We start from the raw sequence: 25,083 nt of genomic DNA on the forward strand, positions 1-25,083 counted from the left end.
GCCCGCGCCTCAGATGACGTCGCTCCCGCTCGCAATCTCCTTCTCGGTGCGCCACCGGCTGCCGCGCAGGACGTCGAGCTTGAGCGTACCGCTCCCACTCCCTGTCCCGGCCGGACTCGCGTCCGAGGGGCCCTGGAGCGGGTGCAACCCGGGCTTGACGGGCGACGCGGCCGGCGAGGGTCGTGCGGCGGCGGCGGCGGCGGCGGCGGCTGGAGGGGGAGTGGCGGGGAGGGTGCTCAGGTCGGAGCCGGACGAGGAAGGGAGCGGCGTAACGGCGTTCGAGTGGTGCTCGGACAGGGCGGCGAGGAGCGAAGGCGTGCGCTCGCGCGGCGGCTCGGCGCTCGACGACGCGCCGAGCTGCGGCGAGGCTCGCCCGAGCGAGGTCGACGACGGCGAGGGGCGCAGGACCTCGGCGTGGAGGTGGGCAGGTATGGGCGCGAGCGGCTCGGGCTCGGCGACGACGTAGTTGGGCGGGATCGTGCCGTCGAGGTACCACGAGCGGTACAGGAGGGACGTCTGCAGGGTCGTCCAGGGTCAATTGTCGTTCTCGGCCGCACCAGAGAGACAGTGACGCACAACGAGAGATAGCGGAAGCGGTTCCTTGAGCGCCCGACCCTGCTTGAAGGCGAGGAAGATGCCCTGTCGCGCCGTCGTCGAGGTCAGGGTGCGCTCTGGGTGGCCGTGCAGGAGAGAGAAGGGGGCGCACCTCGGACACCTTTTTGAGCTCGTGAACCGGATCGCCCTGGCCACCGTTTGCGCCCGCGTCCCGGATGGGCATGCCGCCGTCCGGCACCTCCTCCTCGAACGTCTCCTCGTCGGCCGCCCCACGCTCCTTGCCCTTGCTCAGCCGGCTTCCACCACTGCTCCCGGCTCCAGACCCTCCATCGTCGGCGCGCTGCAGTGCGGGCGCAAGGAGCGCGGCCGTTGAAGGCGCGAGCGACGAGGCGGCGAGATGAGGCGGGGGAGGGGGAGGGGCCGAGGACGAGGTCGCGGCGGCGTTGGCCTCGCGCAGGAGCTCGCCGAGGGTGGCGATGCGCTGCTGGAAGACCGAGTCGCGCTCCTTGCGGCGCTGCTGGGCGGTCGCGGCGGGCGAGGCGGCGTCGTCCCCATTGCCGGCGGGGTTGGCGGGCGCAGGGCGGAGCCACTGGGCGCGGATGGCGTTCCACCGGGCCGCCGGGTCGTCTGGTGGCACAGGTGACGGCGTGCGAGATGCAGGCATGGCGCGAGGTGTGGGAGGAGGAGAGCCAAAGAGGCGCCTCCTCTCGGCGCACACGAGCGTCGCGGACATCTCTCGGCTCGGCTCGTGAAAGGCGCACGGCGCTGTGTTCAGCCTAGCAGGCTTCTCTCGGTGTCTCTGAAGCACACCCGCCACGGGACAGAGAGAGAGAGAGCTCGAAGGCGAGGAAGCGCTTTCGCGCACGACCCTCACGAAAGACGGGAGACGACGCGAGAAAGATTGCAAGGAGGGAGGGCGGCGACTGGAAGTGCGATGGTGGTACAGCAAACGAGACAAGCTGGGACGCGACGACACAAAGACAGGGACGAGATGTAGGAGGAAGGGGGACTGCCAAGGGAGGGAGGGAGGAGGTGAGGAGGAGGAGAACCGGCTCGCGCTCGTGCCCGTTCAGCCGACGATGCGCCCGGCCTTGCGGGGCTTGGCGGCATCGCGGTCCTGGCGGCGACGCCCGCCAAAGCTTTCGTCCTGCGGCGAGAGCGAGAGCGACATGGCCTCGAACGAGCGCGACACGTCGTCGTCGTCGTCGTCCTGGCCCGAGCGGCGCCCGCCGGCACCGGGCACGGCGAGCCCGCCGCGCGTCTTGACCCACGCGGGCTCGTCATCGTCGTCGTCGTCGTCGCCCGTCGCCGCGCCCGAGTCGTCGTCGTCCGAGTCGGCCGTCGACGACGAGTTGTCGCCCGAGGTCGTGCTCTCCTCGTCGTCGGCGCCCTCCCACTCGCGATAGATGCGGTCGATGTAGACGGACGAGAGGGGGAGCTTGAAGGGATCGAACGGGAAGAACGAGTCCATCTCCTCGGCGACGAGGAGCTGGCGAGGGGCGGCAGTCGGGACGGCCGTCGCGATCGGGGCGCCCGACGCGAGGGTTGGGGTCGACAGGTTGAGCTGCTGCATCGTGAGGGTGTTGAGGAGGGACGACGTCGACACGGAGCGCAGAGGGGGAGGAGGGGCAGGGACCGCCGAGGCGGGCGGCGCGTTCGGGTCCCGGTACGAGCTCGCGCGGCGGTTCGAGTCGATGATGTTGTAGCAGTACATGAAGCCCGTCTTGTGGGCGATCTGGGCGAACTGGTTGACGACGGGTTGGGCGCAGACCTGAGACCGGGGCGAGAGGAGAGTTAGGCGGTCGAACTCTGGAGAGGAAAGGGCCGAGGGGAAGGAAGGACGAGCGGGCGCACCTTGAGCGGGTTGAAGCTCGAGCTGACGGCCTTCTTGAGCGACTCGAGGCCCATCATCCACTTGCGCCCGGCGTCGAGGCCGAACAGCGCCGCCTCGTCGTCGAGTTCGTCCTCCTCCTCGAGGAGGTCCCTCCACCGGAAGCAGAAGATGTAGAACGCGGCTTGCGCGACGGCGTAGAAGACGGGCAGCTCTTGACCGCCCATGGTTGCGGGGCCGGCGCCCTTGATCGACGTCGCGACGGCGGCGGCGCGCGCAAACTCGTCCATGTGGCCCTCGAGGTACGAGCACAGGTGCCGCATGACCTTGCGCGTCATGCCCGCGTCGACGTATTGCGCTCGGGCGATGAAGCTCGCGACGTAGCCCGATGCCGCGACGCGAGTGACCGAGGGCGCCTCCTGGTCGAACAGGGCACGGCCGAGGAGGACGCCGATAAAGTGGTCCGACGACGCCACGTCGAGCGAGCACAGGTAGAAGAGGAGGAACTGGACGTTGCGGGTCTTGAAGGTGCGCAGGAGGGTGCGGTCGAAGATGTCGAGCAGGGTGCGGAACAGGGTGAGGCGACGCTCGACGATGTCGGCCGGGAGCGGCGCGTCGGCGGTTGGCGTCACCTCGCGCGAGCCGGACGGCTGGTCGGCCGTGTGCGCGAACGCCTCGTCGAACACGTCGCTCGTCGAGGCGATGGGCGGCGCCTGGACCGTCGACGTGTTGTTGCGCGCGAGGCTGTGGCTGTCGGCGTGGGCCGACGCGAGGTGGTCGAGGACGACCTTGAGGATGCCGTCGAGTTTGGCGCGGTTGTCGAGCACCTTGCGAATCGCCGCCTCGCTCATGCCCGAGTTGGCGCCGTTGACCCGTTTGGCGGCGTCCTCGTCGTTGATCGGGTCGGGCTCGTCATCGTCCGAGCTGAGGTTGTCCAGGTCGAGGCCGCCCTCCTCGTCGTCCGAGTCGTCGTCGTCCGAGTCCGAGTCGACCGGGTCCTCCTCGACGGGGCGATCGACGACGTCCTTGACGGCCGTGTCGGCGGCGCGCTTCTTGCCGTCGGGCCCTTCAGCCTCGGCCGCCGCCAACATCTCCTCCTCCATCTCCTCCCAGTCCTCGGGCTCTCCCTGGATCTCGACGTCGATGTTGAGCGCCCGCTCGACGATGAGCGTCAGGACGTCCTCGGACAGGGCCGTGCAGTACTCGGTGAGGAGGAGGAGGTTGTCGATGTAGCAGATCTGGGCCGCGCGGATGTCGCGCTTCGAGGGAAAGTGGAGGGCGAGGAGGGGCGAGAGCGAGGGCGACAGGGTCGGAACGAGGGAGAGGAGGAGGCGGAGGAGGCTGTGGATGCGGGCGTAGACGAGGCGCCGGGTGAGGTGCGGGAGGGCGTGCGGCGACGCCTGCGTGTACGACGAACCTGCGCGTGCGGGATCGAGCGTCAGTGCACGCGATAGGAAAAGAGAAAGTGTAGATGCGGGACGCACGGTACTTGAAGCCCTTGACGCAACGCTCGAGGACGACCTTGAGCCACTCGGTCCTCGCGCTGATGAGGGCGCCGACGAAGCGCATGTACGCCGACACGAACGTCTCCTCGGTGACGGCCCACGGCACGGCGAGGATGGTCTCGACGAGCGGCGTGTGCGACTGGTCGAGCCGCGAGACGACGGCCGTGAGCGCCTCGAGCCAGGCGCGCAGCTGCGTGAGCGGCGTCGCGGCGAGGGGCTGCGACGACGACGTCGAGGCGCTCTGCGACGCTGCCGCCGACGGCAGGAGGGCGCGGAACTGGTTGATGATCTGGTTGTACTCCTCGTTGTCGCCCTGCGAGCGGCGGAGAGAGGGAGCGAAAGGTCAGGGACAAGGTCGCGCTCCGCTCGAGACGGCGAGGACAGGGGCGCACCTTGAGCCGCTTGTCGAACGCCTGCGAGATGAAGCTGTTGAACATGACGCGCCGGTATGCGCCGCCGCCCTCGTTGGCCGCCGCACCGCCCCGGCCGTCCTTGCTCGAGGTGCGCGCCTTGGCCTCGGCGGCGGCGGTGGGCGCATCCGAGCGCTTCTGGCCGCGCGAGCTCTTGACCCTGCCCGGCCGGCCCTCGCCCGACACGCCGTCGCTCGGGCGTGGCCGCTTGCCCTTCTGCACGGACGACAGGTGCGGCGAGGGGGCTGCGACCGAGGCGGCGACAGGCATGCGGGACCGCTTGTCGGGCTTGTTGGACCGTGCGGTAGACGTCGCCTTGGCTGCTGGTGCCACCATCGAGGCGGGGACGGTCGACAGGGTCGCGTGCGGCGGGCGAGCGGGGAGGAGCGAGGAGGGGGTGGTTGAGCTCGGCTCGGGCGGTGCTGAGGCCGGCTGTTCGGGCGAGAGGGTGCTGCTGTGGACGAGCTGGCTCGGCACTGCACGCAGCCAGGCGTGCGGGCGTAGGGCTGGAGAAGTGGCGCGACTTGCTCTCCTCCTCCCCCGGCCTGAGTCGTCCTCCGTCCGTGCGCGGCTCTGCCCTCGTCATCGTCGCAGAGGGTGAACACAGTGCGTAGTGAATGCAAGCTAGACAAGAGTGGTACACAAAGCGCTACTCGCTGTCGTCCAAGACGACCACTCCTCGCTGCAGGAGCCGCTTCTTCTCCTCGACCCGCTCCTGCGCCTGCCGCCGCTTGGCCATAAAGTCGGCGAGCGACTCGTGCTCGGGCGACGAGAGCACCTGCGTCCGGTTGCCCTTGCGCGCGAGGATCGCGTCGTCGCTGTCGTACGCGAAGCTCGAGGCGTCGTCGCTCGACAGCTCGACGACGACCGCCGCCGCTCGTCTCGTCGGTGCCGCCGCCGCCCGGACCTTGACCGGCGAGCGCTGCTTCTCGGTCGAGCGCGGCGCCTTGTCGAGGTGGGCGAGCCTGCGCCGCACGGGCGCGCCGTCGTCCGACTCGTCCGTCGAGCCGAGGGTGACGACGTCGTCGACGGGCAGCTGAGCGGCGCGCTTGCCCGGCTTTGAGCGGGCGCTCTGGGTCGACGGCGGTGGTGGCGACGAGGAGAGGGCGAAGATGTCGAAGGGTTTGGAAGTGCCGACGCGGGGCGAGGAGGACAAGGCCAACTTGGTCGACGAGAAGGTCGAGCGGCCGGTCTTGGACGACTTGCCGAACGAGAGGAGGCCCGGCGCCGCAGCGCGAGTCGGGGCGCGCAGTCGGGTCGAGGTGTAGGCGTCGTCGGCGCGCGCCTTGCCCTTGCCCTTGACGCCGCGCCGTGCGAGCGCGAGCATCTCCTCGCGCGCGTCCCTCGCCCGGCGCTCCTCCATCTCGCGGCGCAGCTCGTCGTCCTCGCTCGGGGGCTTGCCGACGGCGCGCTTTGCGCTCGGCGTGCGCCCCCTCGCCCCACCGCTCGCCGTCGACCGCGGCTTCGTCGGCGACGCCTTGCCGGCCTCTCGCGCGCGCCGACGCTCCTCCTTGAGCTCCGCCGCCTCGTCCTTGTCGCGCTGTTTGCGCTCCTTGTCGTCCCTCCACGCCTTGACCGCCCGCCGACCCTCGCCGCACGCCTCGACGACCTCGCGCGGCACCCAGTGCCGGAACGCCGAGCCGGTCGGCACCTTGGGCGCCGCTTGCGCGCGACCGCGAGCTTTGCGCTCGGCGCGCTCGGCGAGCTCCTCGTCGCTGTCCATGTCGGCGTAGTCGGGCAGAGGGTGCGGGTCGCGGGCGGGCAGGACGGACGCGACGAGGGCGTCAAAGACGGCGGCCGAAAGCTCGACGCGGTACGACGGGACGAGGCCGGTCGTCGTGTCGACCTTGAGGTCGCGCACGGCCGCGATCCAGCCGGACGGGACGGGAGGCGTCGAGCCCGAGGGTGCGGGGCGGGACGGCGAGGCGTGGCTGCGCTCGCTGTCGGCTGCGAGGGCCGCTCGGCGCGCCTCGCGCAGGGCGAGGCCGAGCCACACCTTGTTGCGCAGCTTGCTCTCGAGCTCGACGTGGCCCCACTCGAACTTGCGCTGCGCAAAGTCGGCGAGCGCGCCGAGGTCGAGCTGGCGGTCCCAGGTCGGCGCCGTGTAGTCGGCCGCTCGCGGGTCCGACACGCGCGGGTCGAGGTAGAAGTCGACGATCTTGAGCGACGGGAAGGCCGTCGCGCGCTCGACCGTGTCGGCGAGCTTCTTCTCGCGGCGCGACATGAGGCCGCGGCTGTTGGTGCGCAGCTCGTCGGCGACCGAGGTGCGCCACTCGGCGAGGAAGTGCTCGAGGTCGTCGGGCGCGGGCGAGTCGCGCAGGCGGCGCACGCCGTCGAGGAGCTCGGTCGCGAAGCCGCCCTTGGCGAGCGCGACGCTGATCGTGACGCCGACGCGCTCGAGGCCCTGCGTGTCGTAGTCGGCGCCGCTCAACAGCGCGACGAGGATGAGCTGGTCGCGGTCGAGGCCGGCGAGGGTGGCGACGTCGACGCTCGAGTAGCTGACGAGGGCGACGTCCGAGTCGGGCGGGACAGGCGGGTAGTCGTGCGGGATGGGCTGCGAGGTCGACGGCTGAGAGGGACCGGCTTGCGACGAGGTCGAGCCCGAGTCGGCGGGAATGGCGGCTTGACGGCCGAGAGCGCGCTTGCTCTTGTTACCCGAGAGGCCCTTGCCGGGGTTGCGGATGATCTGCGGGAGGCGGAACGTTCAGTTCGAGGGTGCGAGGGTGGGCCAAGAGGTGAGAAAGGGGGCCAGCGCACCGAGGTGACGCCAAAGAGGAGGCTGTCGACGTCGTCCTGCAGGTCGAGTCGTCGTCAGTACATCTGCTCGGAGGGACAGACAGGGCGAGAGAGAGGGGGCGCACCGAGAGGATCGCGTCCACCTCGCCCCGCTTCGACATCTCGGCGAGCTCCGCCTCGGCCTCGCCCGGCGCCCGCCTCCATTCCATGCCCATGAGCTTTCTCCTTATATTCGCGTTGGCTCTGGTTATTCAACGCCAGACGCCCGTCACGCGCTTGTCCCGCTTCCACTTGGGGCCGTCCGGGCCGTCAAAGACGAAGACGGCGAGGATGCCCTGGGCGAGGAGGTCGCACACGCGGTAGAAGACCATGCGCAGGTCGGCGTTGCTGCAACGATCGACTTGTCAGCTGCTGTAGGCGGAGAGGGAGAGGTCGTTGAACTCACGCTCCGGGGTGGACCTCGATGCCGTCGGCGTCGACGAGCGTGTTCATGCGGCCCATGTGGCTGTGGGCCCAGAGAGTCAGTACCAGGTTCCTCGAGAGGAAACAGCGCGCACGCACAAGAGCCACTGGGCGACATCGACGCCGAGCCGGAAGCCCCTGACGCCCTCACGCTCAAAGGCGGGCGCGGCGAGCTGGGCCCAGCTCGTGATGCGCACGGCGGGTTCGAGCTGGTTCCAGAGCGTGGGCACACCCATGGCCGGGCGAGCGGGCGGTGTGTGGTCGAGGCGAGGGTTCGCTGGGTGCCTCTCCTGCGAGTGCACCGCCTCAAGCCGTCGCCCTCTCTCGGATGCGGCTCGACAGTCTGCTCAGCTGGCGCAGCACCCTCTCTCTCTCGTTCTCGCTGGCTCAAGGGAGGCAAATGACAGCGATCCAGCGCTTTGTTCCACACCGACCCTCGCTCACGCAGAGGTCGCCTTCTCGAGGAAGGCCCGCACGCCTGGCTCTCCTGCTGCGCCCACCATCTTGGCGACAATCTGCCCGTTCTTGAAGGCAATCTGCGGACGCAGGAAAGAGCGTGAGCGCCGTGGTCTGACGCCAGCCGACGAAACCGCGCGCCGGTTGCAGGAGCGGGCCTCGACATGAGGGAATGCGGCGACGCACGACGGTCGGAAGCGCCGTGATCTTGTACTTTGCTGCGAGCTCGCCGTGCTCCTCGGTGTCAATCTTGAGGACTGAGAGGGCGAGAGGGAGTCAGCTCGTCGTCGACCTCTCGGCTCGAGCTGCGCCACCTGGGGCAAGAGAGAGGTATTGACGCACGGTCTGCGCCCGACTCGTCGGTGACGACCTTCTCGAGTACGGGTCCGAGAACGCGGCACGGGCCGCACCAGCTGCGAGGGAGGGGTGGTGCATCGGTCAGCAGGAGTCGGGTGGGGGCGAGGAGATACGAGTGAGACGTAGTTGCTCACTCTGCGTAGAAATCGACGAGTACAGGCCTGGTGCCCTTGACGGCGAGCTCGTCAAAGTCTGCCGGGGTCGCGTTGAGGATGTGCTTGTTGGCGACGGCCGACGAGGTGAACGCGCGGGGCGAGGTCGAGAGGGGCGAGAAGGCCTGGCGGGCGAGGCGAAGGGCCGAGGTGCGAGTAGCAAGCATGTTGGGCTGTCGGATAGTCTGGCTCGAGGCGAGACGGTGTGAGGGAAGGGGAGGAACCCGACGAACGACGATGAAGTCGTCCTCCTCCGCCGCGACCGCTCGTCTCGCTCAGGCTGAGCAGGCTGCAGCTCAGCTGCCATGTACAGAGCTTACAGCCTCGTGCGCGCTGCCACACGACCCGCCACAGCCGCCGCCGACCTCCCCATCCCCCGGTCCTTCTCGTCCGCTCCGCCTCGACAGCTCGGCAGGAGGACGCCCCGCTCAGTCCGCACCAGCACAGCCGACGAGTGGCACCGACCACGACCGCCAGTCAACCCGCACCCTCCCACGCCCGCCATCCCGCCGCTCCTGCGCGGCGACCGCACCTTTCGTCGTCCAGAGCTGCTCCCCGTCAGGAGCAAGCGCACCTTCAACCACCCTTCCCTCCTGTCGTACGAGCTCCGGGAACCGCGACGAGATGGCGCACAGCGAGACGGCCTCCAGACGTACGAGCGCAACGACGTGCGTCCCCTTTCGCTCCTCGTCCCTCCCACTGCGGCTCCCCCTCGCCCTCGTACTGACGCCGCCCTCGTACCCGACCAGATCTTGGGCCGAGCGCTCGTCGAGTACTGCATCAAGGAGCTCCTTATCGACGAGATCCCATCCATATCGGCGCAAGCTCTCGAGGTCCGTCCTCCTCCTCCTCTTGCCTCTCTCTCCTCCTTTGCGCTCGCGCCTGACCGACACCTCGCGCGATACAGGGTGCAACCCGTCGGCTCATGAGCACCGACGTCCTGTCCGAGCTCGCCGTCAGCTACGAGCTCGTCTCGCGCCTGCAAGCCGACCCGATCGCCCTCGACATGATCGCTGCCGACCCGGCCGTGCACGCCTCGCTCTTCTACTCGTACGTCGCCAGCGCCAAGGTCGAGCACAGCATGGAGGTCGCCCGCAACTGGGTCCGCAAGTGCTTCCGCTCGGTCCTGACGACCGAGTACCCGCGGTGGCGGGCCGACGACGAGGCGCTTGAGCGGCAGAGCGAGGGCGACACGCCCCTGTACCACTTCCAGCAATACTGTCGGCAGCGTGGCTACAGCCCGAGGTGGACTGTCTCGTCCAAAGGCGGCGTCGGCGAGCGTGTCTTCAAGGCCGAGGTCGAGTTTGGCACCCTGTCGGCCGTCGGCTCGGGCAGGTCGATCAAGCTCGCCAAGCAGAACGCCGCCGCCCTCGCGCTCAAGCTCCACGTGCGTCCCTCTCCTCGATCCTCCCCTCCCTGCCCCGCGTCGAGCCGGACTGACCTTGCAAGTGCCGCAGGACCCGCTCCCCGAACCCGGCCTTGATCCCGGACCTGTCGTCGCCTACACGCGGCGCCTTCACTTCTATGCGGCGGCTCACGGTCTCGCCGCACCCGTCTTCGAGACCGTCGCCGTCACCCCGCCGCTGTACGAGGCGCGCGCCACGTTCGAGGGCCACAAGTACGTCGCGCGAGGCGAGGGCGCCCCTGCGGCGCGCAGCGAGTGCGTCACGACTCTCTCTCTGCCTCTCTCCCTGCCAAGAGAACCTCGTGCTGACCCTCTTACGCGTCGCGCAGGGTGGCCAAGGCCGTTTTCGAGGCGATTGGGGTGGATCCGGCAGGCTGGACGAAGGAGCACGAGGCGACCAAGAGAGGTGCGCCGCGCTCCCTTTTCTCTGCCTCAGCCACATCGTACACGTACTGATGGCTCGCTCAATGCAGGTAGAGCCGGTCGCAGGACGTAGAGGCGAGAAGATGCAGCGGTGCTCGAGTCGAGCGAGGAGGCTCGTGGCGGCGAGGAGGGCACGCGGTCTTGTGAGGCAACGCGAGAGTCCCTCTTCTACTCAGATAGTCCCTGCAGAGCGATTCTCGACCGCAGAGACCGGCCTCGCCGAGTGCGCTCGCGCCATCGTCGAGCCGTTGGCGCTTCTTCCCTCTCTCGCTTCCCCTCCTCCCTCGACTCTTCCCCGGCTGGCCCGGGCGCACCCCGTTACCCGACCCTTCATCCAGGTCGCCCACTCGCCACGTCCAGCATGGTCCGCTTCCCGTCGGTCCTCCCTCGCGCCCGCTCCTCCATCGCCTACCTCCTCGGCAACGGTCCGCCCTCGCCTGCCCTCCTCGCCCCACCGGCCGCCCACGACCCCATGAGCAACACGCCCAGCACCTCAACTCGGCCCCTCGACCTGCGCCCCACCGTCCACGCCCACAGCGACGACGCGCACGTCGTCGTCCCGCTCACGCCCACGAGCGCGTCGCTCGTCCGCCGCGCCACGAGCCGCCGGGTCGGCCCGCCGCGCAGGCAGAACGAGATCGAGCAGGACCGCCTCCAGGGGCTCATGCGCAGCGACACGGCCGTGAGCCGCTCGGCGGGCGGCAGCGGGGGAGGAGGCGGTGCAGCCGAGGAGGCGAGGGCCGAGCGTTGGGCGAGGCTCAAGGTCTGGTTTGCTCGCGAGGGTGCGCCCACTCTCTCTCTCTGTCTCTCTCGCCTGTACAGGGCCGACCTGACCGAGGCGCTCGCGAACCGCAGGTCCGAGCAAGCTCGTCTTCGTCCTGTGGATCTTCCTCCAGCTCGCCATGCTCGGCGTCGGCGTCATGCGCGTGCGTCCCTCGTCCTCTTCTCGTATATCCTCTAGCGGTCACTGACGCACCTTTCGGTGACGTGTGCGCAGTACGACATGGGCTGTACGTGTCTCGCGCTCGTTCTCGAGCGAGGCCGACAAAGACTGACCCTTTCGCTCGTCCCGCAGCCAACTTCACGCAGGGTGTGCCCCCTCTCTCTCTTTCTCGCCTGCTTCCCGACACGCCGTACTGACTCGAGGAATAATGTGCAGCTCGCGCCACGTTCGGCAGCACCTACGTGATCGCGCGCGCGTCCGCCTTCGTCCTCCACGTCGACATCGTCTTTATCCTCCTTCCTGTCTGCCGCAGCTTCGTCAGCCTGCTCAGAAGGTCGCCTATGAACCGCGCCATCCCGTTTAACAAGAGCGTCGCGTTCCGTGCGTCCTCGTCCTCGCTCTCGGGCCTCGTCCGAGCAAGCCGACACTGACCTCGTCGCCGACTGCCCGCAGACGAGATCGTCGCCTGGTCCATCGTCTTCTGGAGCGTCGTGCAGTACGTCCCCTTCTCCCTGTTCGACGTCCTGGGGATGTCGAGCTAAATCTGCCTCGTCGCGCAGCACCGTCGCCCAGTGGGTCCTCCTTCCTCGCGCCCGCGTGCCTTTGAGAGGCTCGCACACACCCTGACCCTCTCTCTTCTTCATCGCAGCCTCGTCAACTCGTGGTGGCTGGCGGCGACGATGACGAGCAGCGCCGTCACCTGCCTGCTCGCCGCCCTCATGGTCAACGGCTCGACGGGCCCGTTCATCACGGGCTGGATCATGCTCGCCCTGCTCGGCGTCATCGCGTGGTTCGCCGCCGAGAAGAGGAGGAAGAAGCACTTTCAGCGGTTCTATTACTCGCACCACCTCGCCGTCATCTTCTTCTTCCTGTGGCAGCTGCACGGCGTGCGTCCCCTCCCTCTTCTCCTCCCTCCCATTCCCCTGTCCTCGCCACAGAATCTCGACGTCGAGTTGACTCTGCGCCCCGACACAGATGTTCTGCATGATCCGGTGAGCGCTTGGGCCGCCTCTTCGTCATCTCGCACCCCGACCTGACTTCTTTCCTGCAGGCCCGACAAGCCGCCCTACTGCGCCTGGTCCCAGATCGGCGTCTTCTGGCTCTTGTGCGTCCCCTCCTTTCCTTCTCCTTCTGGAGAAGCGAGCCCGTCTCGTGCCGCAGTGCGCGACTCGCTCACAGGCCCTCGCCTTGTCTGCGCGCAGCTGGTCGTTCGGCGCCATCGTCTACGTCTCGGAGCGCATCCTGCGCGAGGTCCGCTCGCGTCACCGCACCTACCTGAGCAAGGTCATCGTCCACCCGGGCAACACGGTCGAGCTCCAGATCAAGAAGGAGAAGACGACGTCGCGAGCGGGCCAGTACATCATGGTCAACTGCCCGGCCATCTCCCTGTGGCAGTGGCACCCGTTCACGCTCACGTCGGCGCCCGAGGAGGACTGCCTCTCGATCCACTTTCGTGCGTCGGGTCCTCCTCGCGCCTCGAACTCTCTCGACCGAGCCACCTCTCTGACCCCTCTTTCCGCCCGCAGGTGTCGTCGGCGACTGGACGCAGGACCTCGCCGACGCTCTCGGCTGCGAGCTCGACGGGCGCGACAACATCTCGAAGGAGATCGGCGGCGAGGATGCCGTCGTGCCGCTCGTCTCGGTCCTGCCGCGCATCATGGTGCGTCCCCTCGCCCCTCTTTCCCCTCGTCATCCTGAACGCGCTATCGAGCACTGACTCGGGTGCTCGGGTCGTGCGCAGGTCGATGGCCCGTTCGGTACGGCGTCCGAGGACGTGCTCAAGTTCCAGGTCTCGCTGCTGGTCGGCGCCGGTATCGGCGTCACGCCTTTCGCCTCGATCCTCAAGCACATCTGGTGCGTCTCCAACTCTCTCTCGATACGTTCGACGAGAGTCGAGCTCACTCTGCGTCGCCGCAGGTACCGCTTCCACGACGCCAACGGCGAGCCGATGAAGCTCAACAAGGTCTAGTGCGTCACCCCTCTCGCCCCTTGTCTACTTGCGTCTCGCAAAGTACGGAAGAACTGACTCTGTCGGCGCCTGTCGGACCCACAGCTTCTTCTGGATCTGCCGCGACTGTACGTCCTCTTCCCCCTCCACCTTCCCAAACGGCGACTCGGCCCTCCTGACGCCCTGTACCTCTTCGCCGCCGTCCACAGACTCGTCTTTCGAGTGGTTCCAGAGCCTGCTTGCCGCCATCGAGGCGCAAGACCTTGGCAACGTGCGGCGCCGCCCTTCCTCCTTCTCGTCCTCGCAGACGCGAGCCGACTCTTCTCTCTCAACGCAGTGCATCGAGATCCACACCTACCTCACCGGCCGCATTCACGCCAACGACGTCATCAACATATTCGCCAACGACGTCGGCAACGAGCTTGACGCCGTCACGCAGCTGCGGTCGCCCACTCACGTGAGTCGCTCATCTTGCTCTCTCGTGCAGCCGAGCGGGTCCGAGCCCATCATGTCGAGCTTCTCGATCCGGACCCTGACCCTCGGCCGTCGCTCGCAGTACGGCCGCCCCAACTGGGACCGCATCTTTGCCTCGCTCGCCGAGCAGCACCCGGCGACCGACATCGGGACTTTCTTCTGCGGGCCCGAGCCGCTCGCCAAGACGCTCCACAAGACGTGCATCAAGGTGCGTCCTCGCTCTCTCTCTCTCCTTCTCGGGGCGGCAGGGGGACGACCGAGCCTGACCCACGCCCTTGAGCAGTTCACGAGCGTCGGCAAGGGCAAGACGCGCTTTCTCTTCAGCAAGGAGCGCTTCTGAGCGGCAACATTGGGCGGTGAGCGTGTGGGTCGCGCTCGAGAGTGGGTCCAGGGTGTGTGGAGGTGCTTGGGGCGCGTCTTGAGTGAAATGCAAGAGCGCGCCGGTCGCGCTCAGATTATTCTCCCTTTCTCGCCCAGTCGCTCTCGAGAGGACCGCGCAGAGATCGAGAACGCGTGCATTACATGTTGCGCAACGGCAGGAGCTTCGACAGCGCGATCCCTTGTCGGCAGAGCGGGCTTCGGCCTGCGGGGAGGGACGAGCGTCAGGACGGGCGACGAGGCAGGAAGAGGAGGACGACGAGACGCACCTTTTCCCTTGCCCAACCAACGACACACTCCCAGCAGACTGTGACGAGGGTCGAGGGAAAGGGAGAGTCAGTTCTTGTCGCACAGACCGTCCGAGAGAGAAAGAGAGGAAGAGGCTCGAGCACGCACAGACATGGCCGCACTCGGTCGCCGTCGCGTCGCGCATCGTGCCCAAGCACAGCGTGCACCTGCGCTCGGCGTCCTCCTCGTCCGGGTACGGCGCCGCCTGGTCCGGGTCGTCCGGGTCAAACACGACGCTCGCGAGCGGTCGGCCGTCGACCGTGAACCGCTTCTTGCGCTGCTGCCGCGCCTCGCTCTCCTCCTTCTCGTCCTCCTGCTCTTTTTCTGCGCTCCTCGACGCCACAGCGGCGAGCTCGGCGTCGGCGCGCCGTTTGCGAATGGCGAGGGCGCCTCGGACGACGAGCTGGACGGCCATGAGGACGCCGAGGACCTCGTACGAGGACGGGGCGGACGACGAGGCTTGAGCGCCGGACAAAGCCTTGGAGCGACGTCCCTGCATCGAGATCTGCGGGCAAGGGGCAATCGGACGTGAGCGAGGGCGAGGAGGGGAAAGGGCGAAGAGAGGGTCACTCGACGCACAAAGCGGATGCCGACGGCGCGCTTGCTCAGGTTGTAGTACCGTCCGAAGAGGTAGAAGACGGCGAGGTGGACGCTGCGCAGGTAGTCCTCGGTGAGGGTCTCGAACGAGGGCAGGTCCTGGGCGAACGAGCCGACCCGGTCGAGGGCGCGCGCGACGAGGTTCTGCTTGAGCGGGGGTGGCGGCGCCGACGAGGTAAAGAGCGAGTCGACCTCGGCTTGCGCGGTTTGTTGCGACTCGTGGCGAGTGATGAGGGAGCGGCGGAGCTTGGCGTAGATGCGGGCGAGGCAGTAGGGGAAGAGGCAGTGGAGCAAGACGAGGGCGGCCCGCCGCTGCAAGGAGGGTATTCGCAGTCAGTAAACATCTTCGAGAGCGTGTCGTGGAAGGTGCGAGGGGACGTACCGGCAGTGTGGGCGTGCGTCGGTCCGAGGCCTGGTACTGCATGATGTCGCAGTACTCCTCGCCGAGGGTTTGAGAGCCTGCGGGCGCGTGCAGGTCAGCAGACACTCGTCTCGATTCCGTATGAGAGAAAGGGTGCGCACCAAGTAGCGTCGTCAAGCCAAAGTAGGCGAGCCGGCTGCCCTGCGACAGCTCCTTGCCCCACTTCTGCAGCCACCTCGTTCCTGCGCGGTATGCGGGTCAGTTTCACGCCTCGAGAGTGAGTTACAGAGGGCAGGAGCGCACCGAGAAAGGACCGCGCAACGTCCTCGATGCGCTCGGCGAGCTGCGAGAGGTAGTAGAGGTCCTTCTGGTTGGCGCGCACTGCGGGCGGTCGCTCGAAGGGTCAGGTCGGGGCGCGCATGAGGTCGAGAGGCAGGGACGGACCGATCTCGGGCTGTGCTGCGTTGGCAAAGAAGGGGACGCGGCCGGGTTGGTGTCGGTGGAGCTCATCGCGAGCTCTCGCGGCGACGGAGGCGGGCGAGGGTCGGGCTGGCGGGAGGGCGGGCGAGGCCGGCAGTGTGGGTTCTGGAGCTGGTGCTGGTGGTCGGTCTGCCATCGCAGCTGTGCGGGAGGACGAGCGCGAGCAGAGTGGACGGCAACCGGCTCGCAGCCGGACCGACCAGCTTCGCCTCGTCGCCTCTTTCCTCATCCTGCTCGAGCCGACACTCTGGCACGCTGGAGCAGCTCGCGCAGCACCCCTGCACATCCGTCCTGCGCCGCTCTTGCGCGCGAGCTCGCCCGGCGGCCCGCTCGCCGTTGACCCGCCGCGGTGGACTCGTCTCCCACCTGCCACTCTCGAAGCCCTGCGGGACTTGCACGGGCGTCTTCCTTGTTCCCGTCGTCTCGCGGTGGCGCCTCGTGTCTGTGCTGTGCGCCGCTGCTGCGCTTCCTGCTTCCCTCGCCGCCTTGCCGCGACTCGCTCTCTCTCTCTCAAATGGTCGTCGCGCTCTGCATTGTCGGCGGGCCGGGTACGCTCCATCCCGACGCTACTGGCCTCAAGCTCTCTACAGGCTCGTCGGCGAGATGCTCAGAGCGAGAGCCGAGAGAGCGGTCGTCGTGGACGGCGCCATCCGATCTCGCGGTGCGTCTCTCCTCCTGCGGACGAGCCGGTGCACCCGCCCTGACCTCCTTGTCCTCTCGCAGACGCCAAGCGCGAGACACTCGGCGTGCAGCTCATGAAGGCCGGCCTCTCGACGCCGCCGTTCACGCTCCAGCTGCGGCGCTTTCTCGATCGAGGGGAGCGCTGAGCCGCTCTGCAGCGGCGAGGACGCGTTCGGCACCACCATGACGGTCGAGGCGATCCTGCAGAGCTTGAGGAATGGGCAGCCGGTGCAGGTTGGCGCCGTGTAGCACGGAGCAGCTCGCCTCGCTAAGAAGGGTCCGTGCGACGAGGCCGAGAGAGCGAGAGAGACCGGGTCGATTCCAGAGCTGCCGCCGAGAGGGAGAGGAAGAGGCTACGAGAGAGATCTAAACAAGGCGCCGACGAAGGACCGGCGGCGCGGTCTGAGCGGGCCACGGCGAGTTCCTCCTGCGCTTGTCGCCGCCGACGTGCATGACGACGAACGACGACGTCGGGTCGGACCCGCCGATGAGCTCCGTCTTCCACAAGCCGCGCACGGTCGTCTCCTTGCCGTCGATCGTCGTGACGAGCGTCTCGCTGTCGAGGCGCGGCATGCCCTCGTCGGCGTCGTCGTCGTCGCCGCCGCCGGACGCACCGGCCGACTTGATCGCGCTCACGACACCCTGGACGGCGTCGGGCACGCCCGAGTGCTTGTCGCCCCTGGCGCCACCGGTCGGGACGGCGTCGGTCTCGATAAAGGTCGTCACGGTCGAGCCGCCGTCGGTCGCGAGCGACTCGAAGCCCGTGAGCGTCTGTGTCGCGCCGTCGTCGTCGGTCGTCGTGACCGTCTCGAGCGTGTAATCGGCGTCATTGGGCGCGCCCGAGCTGGCCGACGAAGCAGCAGAGCCCGAGACGCTGGCGCCGGAGGTCGAGGCGGACCCGGATGCGGACCTGGGACGTGCAAAAGTGAGCAACGGGCTGCGCGTCGAGCGAAAGAGAGATGCTGGACGCACCCTGAAGCCGAGCCACTCGACGCACCGGAAGCAGCCGCACTCGACGTCGCCGCCGTCGTGCCCGCCGTCGTGGCGGCGTTCGCGCCGCCCGTCGCACCCGCCGCTCCGGTCGTGCGACCGGCGACAGCCGAGGTCCCGCTCGTCGTGCTCGAGTCCGTCGAGTCGCCGAAGACGCCCTGCGAGTAGGCGTAGTACCTGCGGCGGGGCGAGAGGAGCGAATGTGAGTTCGAGGGGTGCGAGCGCAAAAGGCGGACCGCTCTGACGCACCCGCCAATGCCGCAGACCACGACGACGAAGACGACGATGGCGCCGACAATCACGCCCGTGTTGCTGCCGCCCTGTGCGAGGGAAAGAGTGAGCGCCAGGACTGGAAAGAGGGGGCGAGAGAGAGCAAGAGAGGAAGGACGTACCGGGGAAGCCGTGGCACCCGCACCGCTCCTCATTTCCCAGCGCCTCTTCTCCTTCTTGCCCTTCTTGGTCGCCGTGCGCTCCCTCCCGCCGCCGATGAGCTTCTCCTCGTCCTCGTCCGTCGACTCCTCGTCGCTCGACCCGAGGACAGGCGGCGCGGCCGACCTGCGCGCGCCCGCCGCCGCACCGTCGCTTGAGTCCGTCGCGAAGACGTCCTCGTCGCGGTAGGGCCTGCGCAGGGCAGAGCCGGAAGAAGGAGCGCGGTCGCGGACGGCGTTGTACAGCGCACGGGCCGCGGCGGGGTCGTCCTCGCCTGACGACGACGACAGGTCCGACTGCGACAGGAAGTCGTCGTGGCGCTCCACGGCGTGTTGGCGAGCCATGATCGAGGTCGAGGCGAGGAGGAGCGGGAGGTGTCGGGGCTGCGAGAAAGCGGCGACGGCTTGGGCGGCGTCCGCGCCGGAAAGTCCGGGCGGACGGACAGGAGCCGTCACAGGAGACGCAGCTGCTCTCCGGTCGCCGAGGTGGACGATCGAGCGAGAGAGGGCGCCGGGCGACGGCCGAGAAGTCGACGGCTGAAGGATGCGACGTGCGATTGCAAAGAAGCGAGGGCAGGAGGGGCTACAGCAGCTTGAGGTGGCTCGTGACCTGGTTGACGACGCGCACAGGTGCTGGGCCGATGCCTGCGGAACGAGGAAGAGAAAGTGAGCCGCTGGAACTGGGCGAACAAGAGGCTCGTGCACGAGAGAGGCGTACCGAGGACGGTGGTCGTGCCCGGGTCGACCTGGGTCCTGCCGCTGCACGCAGGGAGAGGGGTGTCAGTGAGGGAACGACAGGTAGGAGGAGAGGTGGACGTACGCGTCCTGGATCGAGCGAGCGCAGAGACCGAGCGACTGGGCGGACGCTTGGAGGAGCTGAAGGTCCTCCTCCGACCTGCACTGGACGGCAATCTTGGCCTGGCTGTTGAGGCAGTCGACAGGTCAGAGCTGATCGTTTGAGGACGTCGAGAAGGCGCGCCGCCGTACCCGGTGCGCTCCCAGTGACGAACAAGCTGCGCGAAGGGGAGCAAGGGAGTCAGTCGCGTGCGCCTGCAGGAGAACTGGCCAGACGACGCACAGCCGGGTTGGCCTGCATCAGGCTCTTGTAGCAGGCGAGGGTGGCGTGACTGCGCGAAGAAGGAAGGGTCAGTGCGGGCGAGGCAACAAGGCGAACAACTGTCGAGAGAGGGAGGAAGGGCGGCGACGCACCCGCACTGAGCGGCGATCTTGCCCTTGGTCATGTTGAGGTCGGTCCTGACGACGAGGACGAGCTTGCACGGCTCGTCGCCCTCGGCCTTGATGGCGGCGAGCTCGTCGGCGTCGCCTCCCGACTCGGACTCGGACTCGAAGTCGTCGTCGTCGTCGCCCTGCTCGTTGGCCTTGTTGCCCTCGGCGATGCCGCGCTGCAGGTCGAGTGTGAGCGACTGGAGGGGACGGGCGAAAGAGAGAGACGACGCACCGTGATGGGGAGGGTCGCGCCGACGCCGACGAACTGCAGGCGGTCGAGGGCCGAGGTGAGCGAGGTGAGGCGGCGTCGGCGAGAGCTGAGACGAGCTCACGTAGCCGATGAGTCCACTGGCGAGACCGACAGCGAGAGCAGTGCCCCACAGGCTGGGTTGGGCCATGGCTACAGCGGGCGAGAGATGAGGCGCGGAGAGCTTTCGCTCTTGGTCCAACGCACCTCACTGCGCCCGACCCGCACTCCCTCGCTAGTGCGCTCGTCCAAGCGTGCCACTCGCCTAGCAGTCGCTGCACTCTCGGCCCGCCCCCTACTCGCGCGCGCTCTCGCCCGCCTCGCCCGGCACCCTCGAGCTCGGCGTCGTCGCCCCCCTCGAGAACAAACCCTCCCCCCTCGAGCCTCGTCTCGCGAGCTCCGCTCGTCTAGTCCAGCTCGTTGCCTCGCAGCCTCGCTCCGAGCACTCGTGCGCCCCTCGTCCCGGCACTGCCTGCCCAAGCCGCCAGCTCGTCCCGGTCCTCGTCACCGCTCGCCTCCCCCTTCCCCTCTCCGTCAAGCTCGACCTACCTACGCCCGACGACGCCCGCCATGTCCGACGCCGGCGCACCTCCCGACACGCACGCACCCCCGCCCGTCCTGAGCGGCGGCAACGCCGTCGCGCCGCCACCTCCGCCCTCGTCGACTGGGTCCGTCCCCCTTCTCGACACCGGCCCTCGCCACCCGAACGACGCTGCTCCCGGTCGCATCACCAAGGGCGGCAGCCTCCTCACCGGCGGCTACCTCGCCAGCAAGATCTACGTCGGCAACCTCCCGGACAGGTGCGTCGCCGCTTCCTCTCCTCCCCTCTGCGCGCAAGCCGCTCACCTGCGTCGGTCACTCTCTCTCGCAGCGCAACGCTTGCCGACCTCGAGGACTGCTTCGGCCAGATCGGCCCGTGTACCTGTGTCATCAAGCGCGGTTTCGGCTTCGTCGTGCGTCCCTCGTCCTCTCCTCGGTCATCCTGCCCGCCGAGCGCCCATGTGCATCGACGCTGACCCTCCTGTCGCCCCACCTGCAGGAGTACGTCGACCCGGCTCACGCCGCCGAGGCCGTCGCCAAGTACAACGAGGGCCACTTCCTCGGGTCCCAGATCAAGGTCGAGCTGTCCCTCGCCCGCCAGCCTCTCGCCAAAGATGGTCCGTTGTCGTCACCCTCCTCTCTCCCTTTCGTCTGGGCCGTCCACTGACCCTCTACGACGAAGCAGAACTCAAGGCGCTCGCAAACCGCAACGGCGCCCAGCCCAACGCGCCGGGCAGCGACCGCCCGTCCGACCCGCGCAAGCCGATGTGGATCAACGGGTCCGTCCTGCTCTCTCCTCATCCTCCTCCCCTCGTCGATCCCCTAGCTGATGCCTCGCTCTCCTCAGCAGCAGTGGACCTGGTGGACCTCCTCCTGGTCGCGGTCGAGGCGGCCCGGGCGGCAGCCCCGCAGACTTTGCTCGCGATCGCTACGGTCCTCCTGCTCCTGGCTACGGGCCTCCTGTCGGGTACGGTGCCCCCGAGGTACGACGAGCGCTCGCCGTACGACCGGCCGCCGATGCCGGGCTACGGCCCTCCTCGCGAGTACGACCGCTACGGCCCGCCGCCGCCCATGCCTCCTCCCGGCTACGGTCCGCCGCCTATCGACAGGCCGCCGTATGACCCGTACTACGACCGCGCGCCCTACCCTCCCTACCCTCCCGCCCCGGTTCCGGGCTACCCTCCCGTCGTGCCGTACGATCGCCCGCCGTACCCTGCGGCGCCGCTTCCTCCCGTCGCCGGCGGACCTCGCGACCCGTACGGCGAGCGGTACCCGCCTGGCCCGCCGCCGCCGGGCTCTGGTCGCTCGCCCGTCGTGCCCTCTCGCGGCTCGGTCCCGCCTGCCGACCCGGCTCGTGCTCCCTACCCGCCGCTCGACCCGTACGCGCGGCCGCCGCCCGACATGCCTCCGTCGGGCGCGTACGATCCGCGAGACGAGCGCGGCGCTGGCGCTCGCTACCAGCCGTACCCGCCTCGCGAGGACCGAGGCTACGGCGGTCGCTCCCCGACTCGGTGCGTCCCTTCTCTCTGCCTCTCTCTCTCTCTCTCTCCGCCCATGCCTCAGCGAGCGACCTAGACTGACTTGTCGTCCCTCCTCGTCGCGCAGCGGTGCCCCGCCTCTCGAGCGTCGTCGCTCCATGTCGCCTCGCCGCAACGGCTCCGGCGACCCTCACGCTCGCGACGCGCCGCACGCCCATGACCCGTACGCTCGCGACCCGTACGGCCCGCCGCCGGCTGCCGCAGGCGGCTACGCCCCGTACGACACGCGTGGCCCGCCGCCGATGCCGCCCTCGGGCTACGGCCCGCCGCCGGGCGGTCGCTCGCCGCCGAGGTACCCGCCCGCCGACGAGTACACGCCGCGTCGCTGAGCCGGCGCTCGTGTCTCCTCCCTGCCTCTATGGTACTCGCACCCTATCCTCGAGCAGCTTGGCCCTCTTTTTCCCCTTCCCCGTTTGTCCCCTTTCCTCTCGTCCGCCTCCTGCTTGTAGATCCGCGCACCTCTTCTTGCTACGTCACCGCCGCAAAATGCAATCTATGCAGCCTACTTCCTCGTCTCTGCGTGCCGCCGTTCGCGAGAGAGAGGCGTCGAGAGCTGGTCGAGCGAGAGCAAGGCTCGAGCGCTCGCGGCGTCTCGAGCTTGAGCGGGCCGTCGCCTCGTTCTCGATTTCAGTGGGCGTCAAGCTCGTACGATAGGTGTGGTTGGAGCAGCTGTGCACTCGACCCGGGCAAGAGAAATGTGCAGGCGGTGTCCGCGGAGACAAGGGAGAGACCGCTCGAGCTCGGCTCGGAGAGAGGGGAGACGAGGATGGAGCGAGCTGTCGCGTTCCCCTCAACCGGCTCGCTCGCTTGCTCGGCCAGACCCCAGCACACGCCCCGAGGACGCAGCCAGCAGCCCTCGACCCACTCGACCCGCCCAGCAGCTCCCCCTTGAGCTCGACTCTCGCCGTCAGCTCGCACAGCCGCCGACCGCCACTTCGCCCATCTCCCACCGCCCTCACACCGGTCCAGTCGAGTCGTTGCGTCTCCTGCAGCGCCGTACAACTTTGCTGCACCTCTACACGGCCGCGCAACCCTCCACCAGGCGTCTTTCGACACCCCCGGACCTCCCCTCTCGCCCGCCCACCTCTCGCCCTCTCACACCCCACCCTCCCTCCGCCTGAGCAATCACCATGTCCGGCCTCATCACCAAGCAGATCGCCCCGGTCCCGACCGCCCAGGAGGTCCGTCCACTCTTCTCCCTTCCTCGAGTCGAGCTATCTGCTCACGCACCTCTCCTCGCTTGCAGTTCCTCGATGTCATCCTGTCCAAGACGCAGCGCAAGACGCCCACCGTCATCCGCTCGGGCTTCAAGATCAGCCGTATTCGCGGCTTCTGTGCGTCCTCGTCTCGTCCTCCTCGAGTTGCCGTGAGCGCGGCACTGACCTCGCCTCCTCCTCCCCTCTTGCGCCGCCTCGTAGACATGCGCAAGGTCAAGTTCACGCAGGCGTCGTTCGAGGAGCGCCTCGACCAGATCCTGACCGAGTTTCCCGTCATGGACGTGCGTCGCCGCTTCCTCCTCCCCAACTCTTGAGCGACGCAGTCCCTGACCCTCTCGCGCCCTTGCACGCAGAACCTGCACCCGTTCCTCAGCTCGCTCCTCAACGTCCTGTACGACAAGAACCACTACAAGCTCGCGCTCGGCCAGCTCAACACGGCGCGCCACCTCATCGTCCAGGTCGGCAAGGACTACTGCCGCCTGATCAAGTTCGGCGACTCGCTGTACCGGTGCAAGCAGCTCAAGAAGGCGGCGCTCGGCCGCATGGCGACCATCATGAAGCGCCAGAAGGACCCGCTCGCCTACCTCGAGCAGGTGCGCCAGCACATGTCGCGCTTGCCGTCGATCGACCCGACGACGCGCACGCTCCTCATCTGCGGCTACCCGAACGTGGGCAAGTCGTCGTTCGTCAACAAGGTGACGCGCGCCGACGTCGACGTCCAGCCGTACGCCTTTACGACCAAGTCGCTCTTTGTCGGCCACATGGACTACAAGTACCTTCGCTGGCAGGTCATCGACACGCCGGGAGTGCTCGACCACCCGCTCGAGGAGATGAACACGATCGAGATGCAGTCCATCACGGCCCTCGCTCACCTGCGTGCGTGCGTCATGTACTTCATGGACCTGTCGGAGCAGTGCGGCTTCACGGTCGAGGCGCAGGTCCGTCCTCATCTCTTTCTTGTTCCTCCCCTCTCGGCGCCCTCGAACACGAGCCTGACCTGTCGTCCGCCGCCTGCCTGCAGTGCAAGCTCTACCAGTCGATCAAGCCCCTGTTTGCCAACAAGCCGACCTTCATCGTCGTCAACAAGATCGACATTGTCCGCCCCGAGGACCTCGACCCGGCGCGCAAGGCCATGCTCGACGCCATCCTCGCCGAGGACAACGTCGAGCTCCTGTCGCTCTCGTGCGTGTCCGAGGAGGGCGTCATGGGCGTCCGCAACGCGGCGTGCGACGCGCTCCTCGCGCACCGCATCCAGAGCAAGGAGAAGACGCGCCGTGTCGAGAACGTCGCCAACCGTGTCCGTGTCGCCGTCCCGATCCCGCGCGACGGCGTCGACCGCAAGCCCCACATCCCGGCGTCGGTCGCCGACCGCAAGGTGTACGACAAGACGGACCCGAACCGTCGCCGCCTCGAGAAGGACCTCGAGGAGGAGGGCGGTGGAGCCGGCGTCTTCATTGGCGACCTCAAGAGTGCGTCCCTTTCTCTGCCTCTCTCGTGCGTGACAGCGTCACTTACCTGCTCCGCCTCGTCGCGTCCACAGAGAACTACCTGCTCAAGAACGACGAGTGGAAGTACGACGTCATCCCCGAGATCCAGAACGGCAAGAACGTCGCCGACTTTATCGACCCGGACATCATCGCCAAGCTCGACGAGCTCGAGGCCGAGGAGGAGCGTCTCGAGGCGGCCGGCTTCTACGACTCGGAGAGCGAGGTCGACTCGGACGAGGAGGCGATCCGCACGGCCGCGTCGACGATCCGCGACAAGAAGGCCATGATCCGACTCAGAACATGGACAAGCACAAGATGCAGAACCGCCCGACGATCCCGCGCCCGGACAAGACGCGCACCCTGAGCGACATGACGCAGAAGCTCAAGGAGGCCGGATACGACGCGACGACGCTCGAGGAGCGTGCCACCATGCTCGCCAAGGCGCGTGGCCTGCTCGACCGCAAGCGCCGTGCCGACAGCGACGACGACGAGATGGACGAGGGTGCGTCCCCTTCTCCCGCTCTCTCGCCTCTCGCCTCGAGGCGCCCTTCCTGACCCAGCTCTCCCTCTCTCCTTCTCGCCTACAGACGCCGTCGACATGGGCAGCGACGCCGAGGAGATGGACGTCGACGAGGGCGCGCAGGCGAGCAAGAAGCGCCGCACCGGCGCGACGAGCATCGTCCCGCGAGGCAAGCGCATCCCGAGGTCGGACCGCTCGACCGCCGGCCTCAAGGGTCCCGAGCAGGACTCGAAGGCCCAGCGCCTGCGCGAGCTGTACCAGCGTGGCCCCAACATGCTCGCCCAGGCGTCCGAGTCGGACCGCCGCACCCCGGCCTCCCTACCTCGCCACCTCTTCAGCGGCAAGCGCAAGGGCGGCAAGACGCAGCGCCGCTAGACGGCGCTCGTCGCGCGCGAGTTCCTCCCTCTTCTGCGTCTGTGTGCGCCCCGTTGTACTTTCTTCCTCGCA

The 25,083-nt window shown here is 68.2% G+C and overlaps 11 protein-coding genes across 11 annotated transcripts; 4 read left to right on the forward strand and 7 right to left on the reverse strand.

Annotated features, from left to right (window-relative positions):
* Nucleotides 1-1,897: 1,897 nt before the first annotated feature.
* Nucleotides 1,898-4,087, reverse strand: RHOBADRAFT_2636 (uncharacterized protein; the record flags this gene model as incomplete). The annotated part of the gene is made up of 5 exons (XM_018412743.1): nt 1,898-2,026; nt 2,192-2,326; nt 2,410-3,174; nt 3,418-3,786; nt 3,890-4,087. Coding segments are annotated over 5 exons (1,596 nt in total), but the record flags the coding sequence as incomplete, so codon positions are not given.
* Nucleotides 4,088-6,081: 1,994 nt separating this feature from the next.
* On the reverse strand, nt 6,082-6,750 carry RHOBADRAFT_2791 (uncharacterized protein; the record flags this gene model as incomplete). Its single annotated transcript, XM_018412807.1, has 1 exon — nt 6,082-6,750. A coding segment is annotated over one exon (669 nt), but the record flags the coding sequence as incomplete, so codon positions are not given.
* Nucleotides 6,751-7,288: 538 nt separating this feature from the next.
* Nucleotides 7,289-7,735, reverse strand: RHOBADRAFT_42161 (uncharacterized protein; the record flags this gene model as incomplete). Its single annotated transcript, XM_018414015.1, has 3 exons — nt 7,289-7,424; nt 7,483-7,542; nt 7,599-7,735. 3 exons carry the CDS (start codon nt 7,733-7,735, stop codon nt 7,289-7,291), a joined length of 333 nt encoding a protein of 110 aa, XP_018272997.1.
* A 165-nt stretch (nt 7,736-7,900) lies between these two features.
* Nucleotides 7,901-8,660, reverse strand: RHOBADRAFT_64624 (uncharacterized protein). The gene is made up of 4 exons (XM_018418529.1): nt 8,447-8,660; nt 8,298-8,368; nt 8,142-8,212; nt 7,901-8,035 (listed from the first exon to the last, which is right to left on the reverse strand). Exons 1-4 carry the CDS (start codon nt 8,629-8,631, stop codon nt 7,940-7,942), a joined length of 423 nt encoding a protein of 140 aa, XP_018272998.1. The 5' UTR covers nt 8,632-8,660; the 3' UTR covers nt 7,901-7,939.
* A 41-nt stretch (nt 8,661-8,701) lies between these two features.
* On the forward strand, nt 8,702-10,470 carry RHOBADRAFT_51926 (uncharacterized protein; the record flags this gene model as incomplete). The annotated part of the gene is made up of 7 exons (XM_018416087.1): nt 8,702-8,732; nt 8,819-9,132; nt 9,214-9,297; nt 9,372-9,851; nt 9,922-10,124; nt 10,199-10,275; nt 10,343-10,470. 7 exons carry the CDS (start codon nt 8,702-8,704, stop codon nt 10,363-10,365), a joined length of 1,212 nt encoding a protein of 403 aa, XP_018272999.1. The 3' UTR covers nt 10,366-10,470.
* Nucleotides 10,471-10,653: 183 nt separating this feature from the next.
* RHOBADRAFT_42164 (uncharacterized protein) lies at nt 10,654-13,997 on the forward strand (the record flags this gene model as incomplete). The annotated part of the gene is made up of 19 exons (XM_018414016.1): nt 10,654-11,074; nt 11,148-11,218; nt 11,290-11,302; nt 11,368-11,382; nt 11,452-11,616; nt 11,689-11,731; nt 11,796-11,807; nt 11,885-12,122; nt 12,211-12,227; nt 12,287-12,340; nt 12,438-12,688; nt 12,762-12,895; nt 12,977-13,089; nt 13,153-13,203; nt 13,289-13,311; nt 13,393-13,454; nt 13,521-13,640; nt 13,740-13,865; nt 13,941-13,997. 19 exons carry the CDS (start codon nt 10,654-10,656, stop codon nt 13,995-13,997), a joined length of 1,986 nt encoding a protein of 661 aa, XP_018273000.1.
* Nucleotides 13,998-14,175: 178 nt separating this feature from the next.
* Nucleotides 14,176-15,663, reverse strand: RHOBADRAFT_12226 (uncharacterized protein; the record flags this gene model as incomplete). The annotated part of the gene is made up of 9 exons (XM_018412085.1): nt 14,176-14,240; nt 14,301-14,342; nt 14,432-14,507; nt 14,583-14,801; nt 14,903-15,019; nt 15,113-15,232; nt 15,303-15,379; nt 15,443-15,523; nt 15,585-15,663. Coding segments are annotated over 9 exons (876 nt in total), but the record flags the coding sequence as incomplete, so codon positions are not given.
* Nucleotides 15,664-16,744: 1,081 nt separating this feature from the next.
* On the reverse strand, nt 16,745-18,205 carry RHOBADRAFT_51929 (uncharacterized protein; the record flags this gene model as incomplete). The annotated part of the gene is made up of 4 exons (XM_018416088.1): nt 16,745-17,352; nt 17,415-17,609; nt 17,682-17,752; nt 17,825-18,205. The coding sequence occupies 4 exons, from the start codon at nt 18,203-18,205 to the stop codon at nt 16,809-16,811; spliced, it is 1,191 nt and encodes a 396-aa protein (XP_018273002.1). The 3' UTR covers nt 16,745-16,808.
* Nucleotides 18,206-18,443: 238 nt separating this feature from the next.
* RHOBADRAFT_42168 (uncharacterized protein) lies at nt 18,444-19,485 on the reverse strand (the record flags this gene model as incomplete). The annotated part of the gene is made up of 8 exons (XM_018414017.1): nt 18,444-18,505; nt 18,579-18,619; nt 18,681-18,782; nt 18,848-18,873; nt 18,939-18,987; nt 19,070-19,263; nt 19,320-19,352; nt 19,420-19,485. 8 exons carry the CDS (start codon nt 19,483-19,485, stop codon nt 18,444-18,446), a joined length of 573 nt encoding a protein of 190 aa, XP_018273003.1.
* Nucleotides 19,486-19,904: 419 nt separating this feature from the next.
* On the forward strand, nt 19,905-21,741 carry RHOBADRAFT_51931 (uncharacterized protein; the record flags this gene model as incomplete). Its single annotated transcript, XM_018416089.1, has 7 exons — nt 19,905-20,134; nt 20,206-20,287; nt 20,374-20,491; nt 20,560-20,653; nt 20,725-20,857; nt 20,919-21,385; nt 21,480-21,741. The coding sequence occupies 7 exons, from the start codon at nt 19,905-19,907 to the stop codon at nt 21,739-21,741; spliced, it is 1,386 nt and encodes a 461-aa protein (XP_018273004.1).
* An 801-nt stretch (nt 21,742-22,542) lies between these two features.
* Nucleotides 22,543-25,011, forward strand: RHOBADRAFT_31374 (uncharacterized protein; the record flags this gene model as incomplete). The annotated part of the gene is made up of 8 exons (XM_018412966.1): nt 22,543-22,593; nt 22,659-22,746; nt 22,831-22,910; nt 22,983-23,567; nt 23,651-24,098; nt 24,170-24,339; nt 24,414-24,618; nt 24,704-25,011. The coding sequence occupies 8 exons, from the start codon at nt 22,543-22,545 to the stop codon at nt 25,009-25,011; spliced, it is 1,935 nt and encodes a 644-aa protein (XP_018273005.1).
* Nucleotides 25,012-25,083: the final 72 nt, after the last annotated feature.

Source organism: Rhodotorula graminis (assembly GCF_001329695.1).
Source record: "Rhodotorula graminis WP1 unplaced genomic scaffold RHOBAscaffold_3, whole genome shotgun sequence".
In the NCBI taxonomy this organism is placed as follows: domain Eukaryota; kingdom Fungi; phylum Basidiomycota; class Microbotryomycetes; order Sporidiobolales; family Sporidiobolaceae; genus Rhodotorula; species Rhodotorula graminis.

What these genes read in the sequence shown, in the direction of transcription:
- RHOBADRAFT_64624 (XM_018418529.1), bottom strand. Translation starts at nt 8,631, where the DNA reads ATGCTTGCTACTCGCACCTCGGCCCTTCGCCTCGCCCGCCAGGCCTTC. An exon ending in CTCGTCGATTTCTACGCAGA is followed by an intron (nt 8,369 to 8,446) that starts GTGAGCAACTAC and finishes CCTCCCTCGCAG; the next exon opens with CTGGTGCGGCCCGTGCCGCG. An exon ending in TCACGGCGCTTCCGACCGTC is followed by an intron (nt 8,036 to 8,141) that starts GTGCGTCGCCGC and finishes CTGCGTCCGCAG; the next exon opens with ATTGCCTTCAAGAACGGGCA.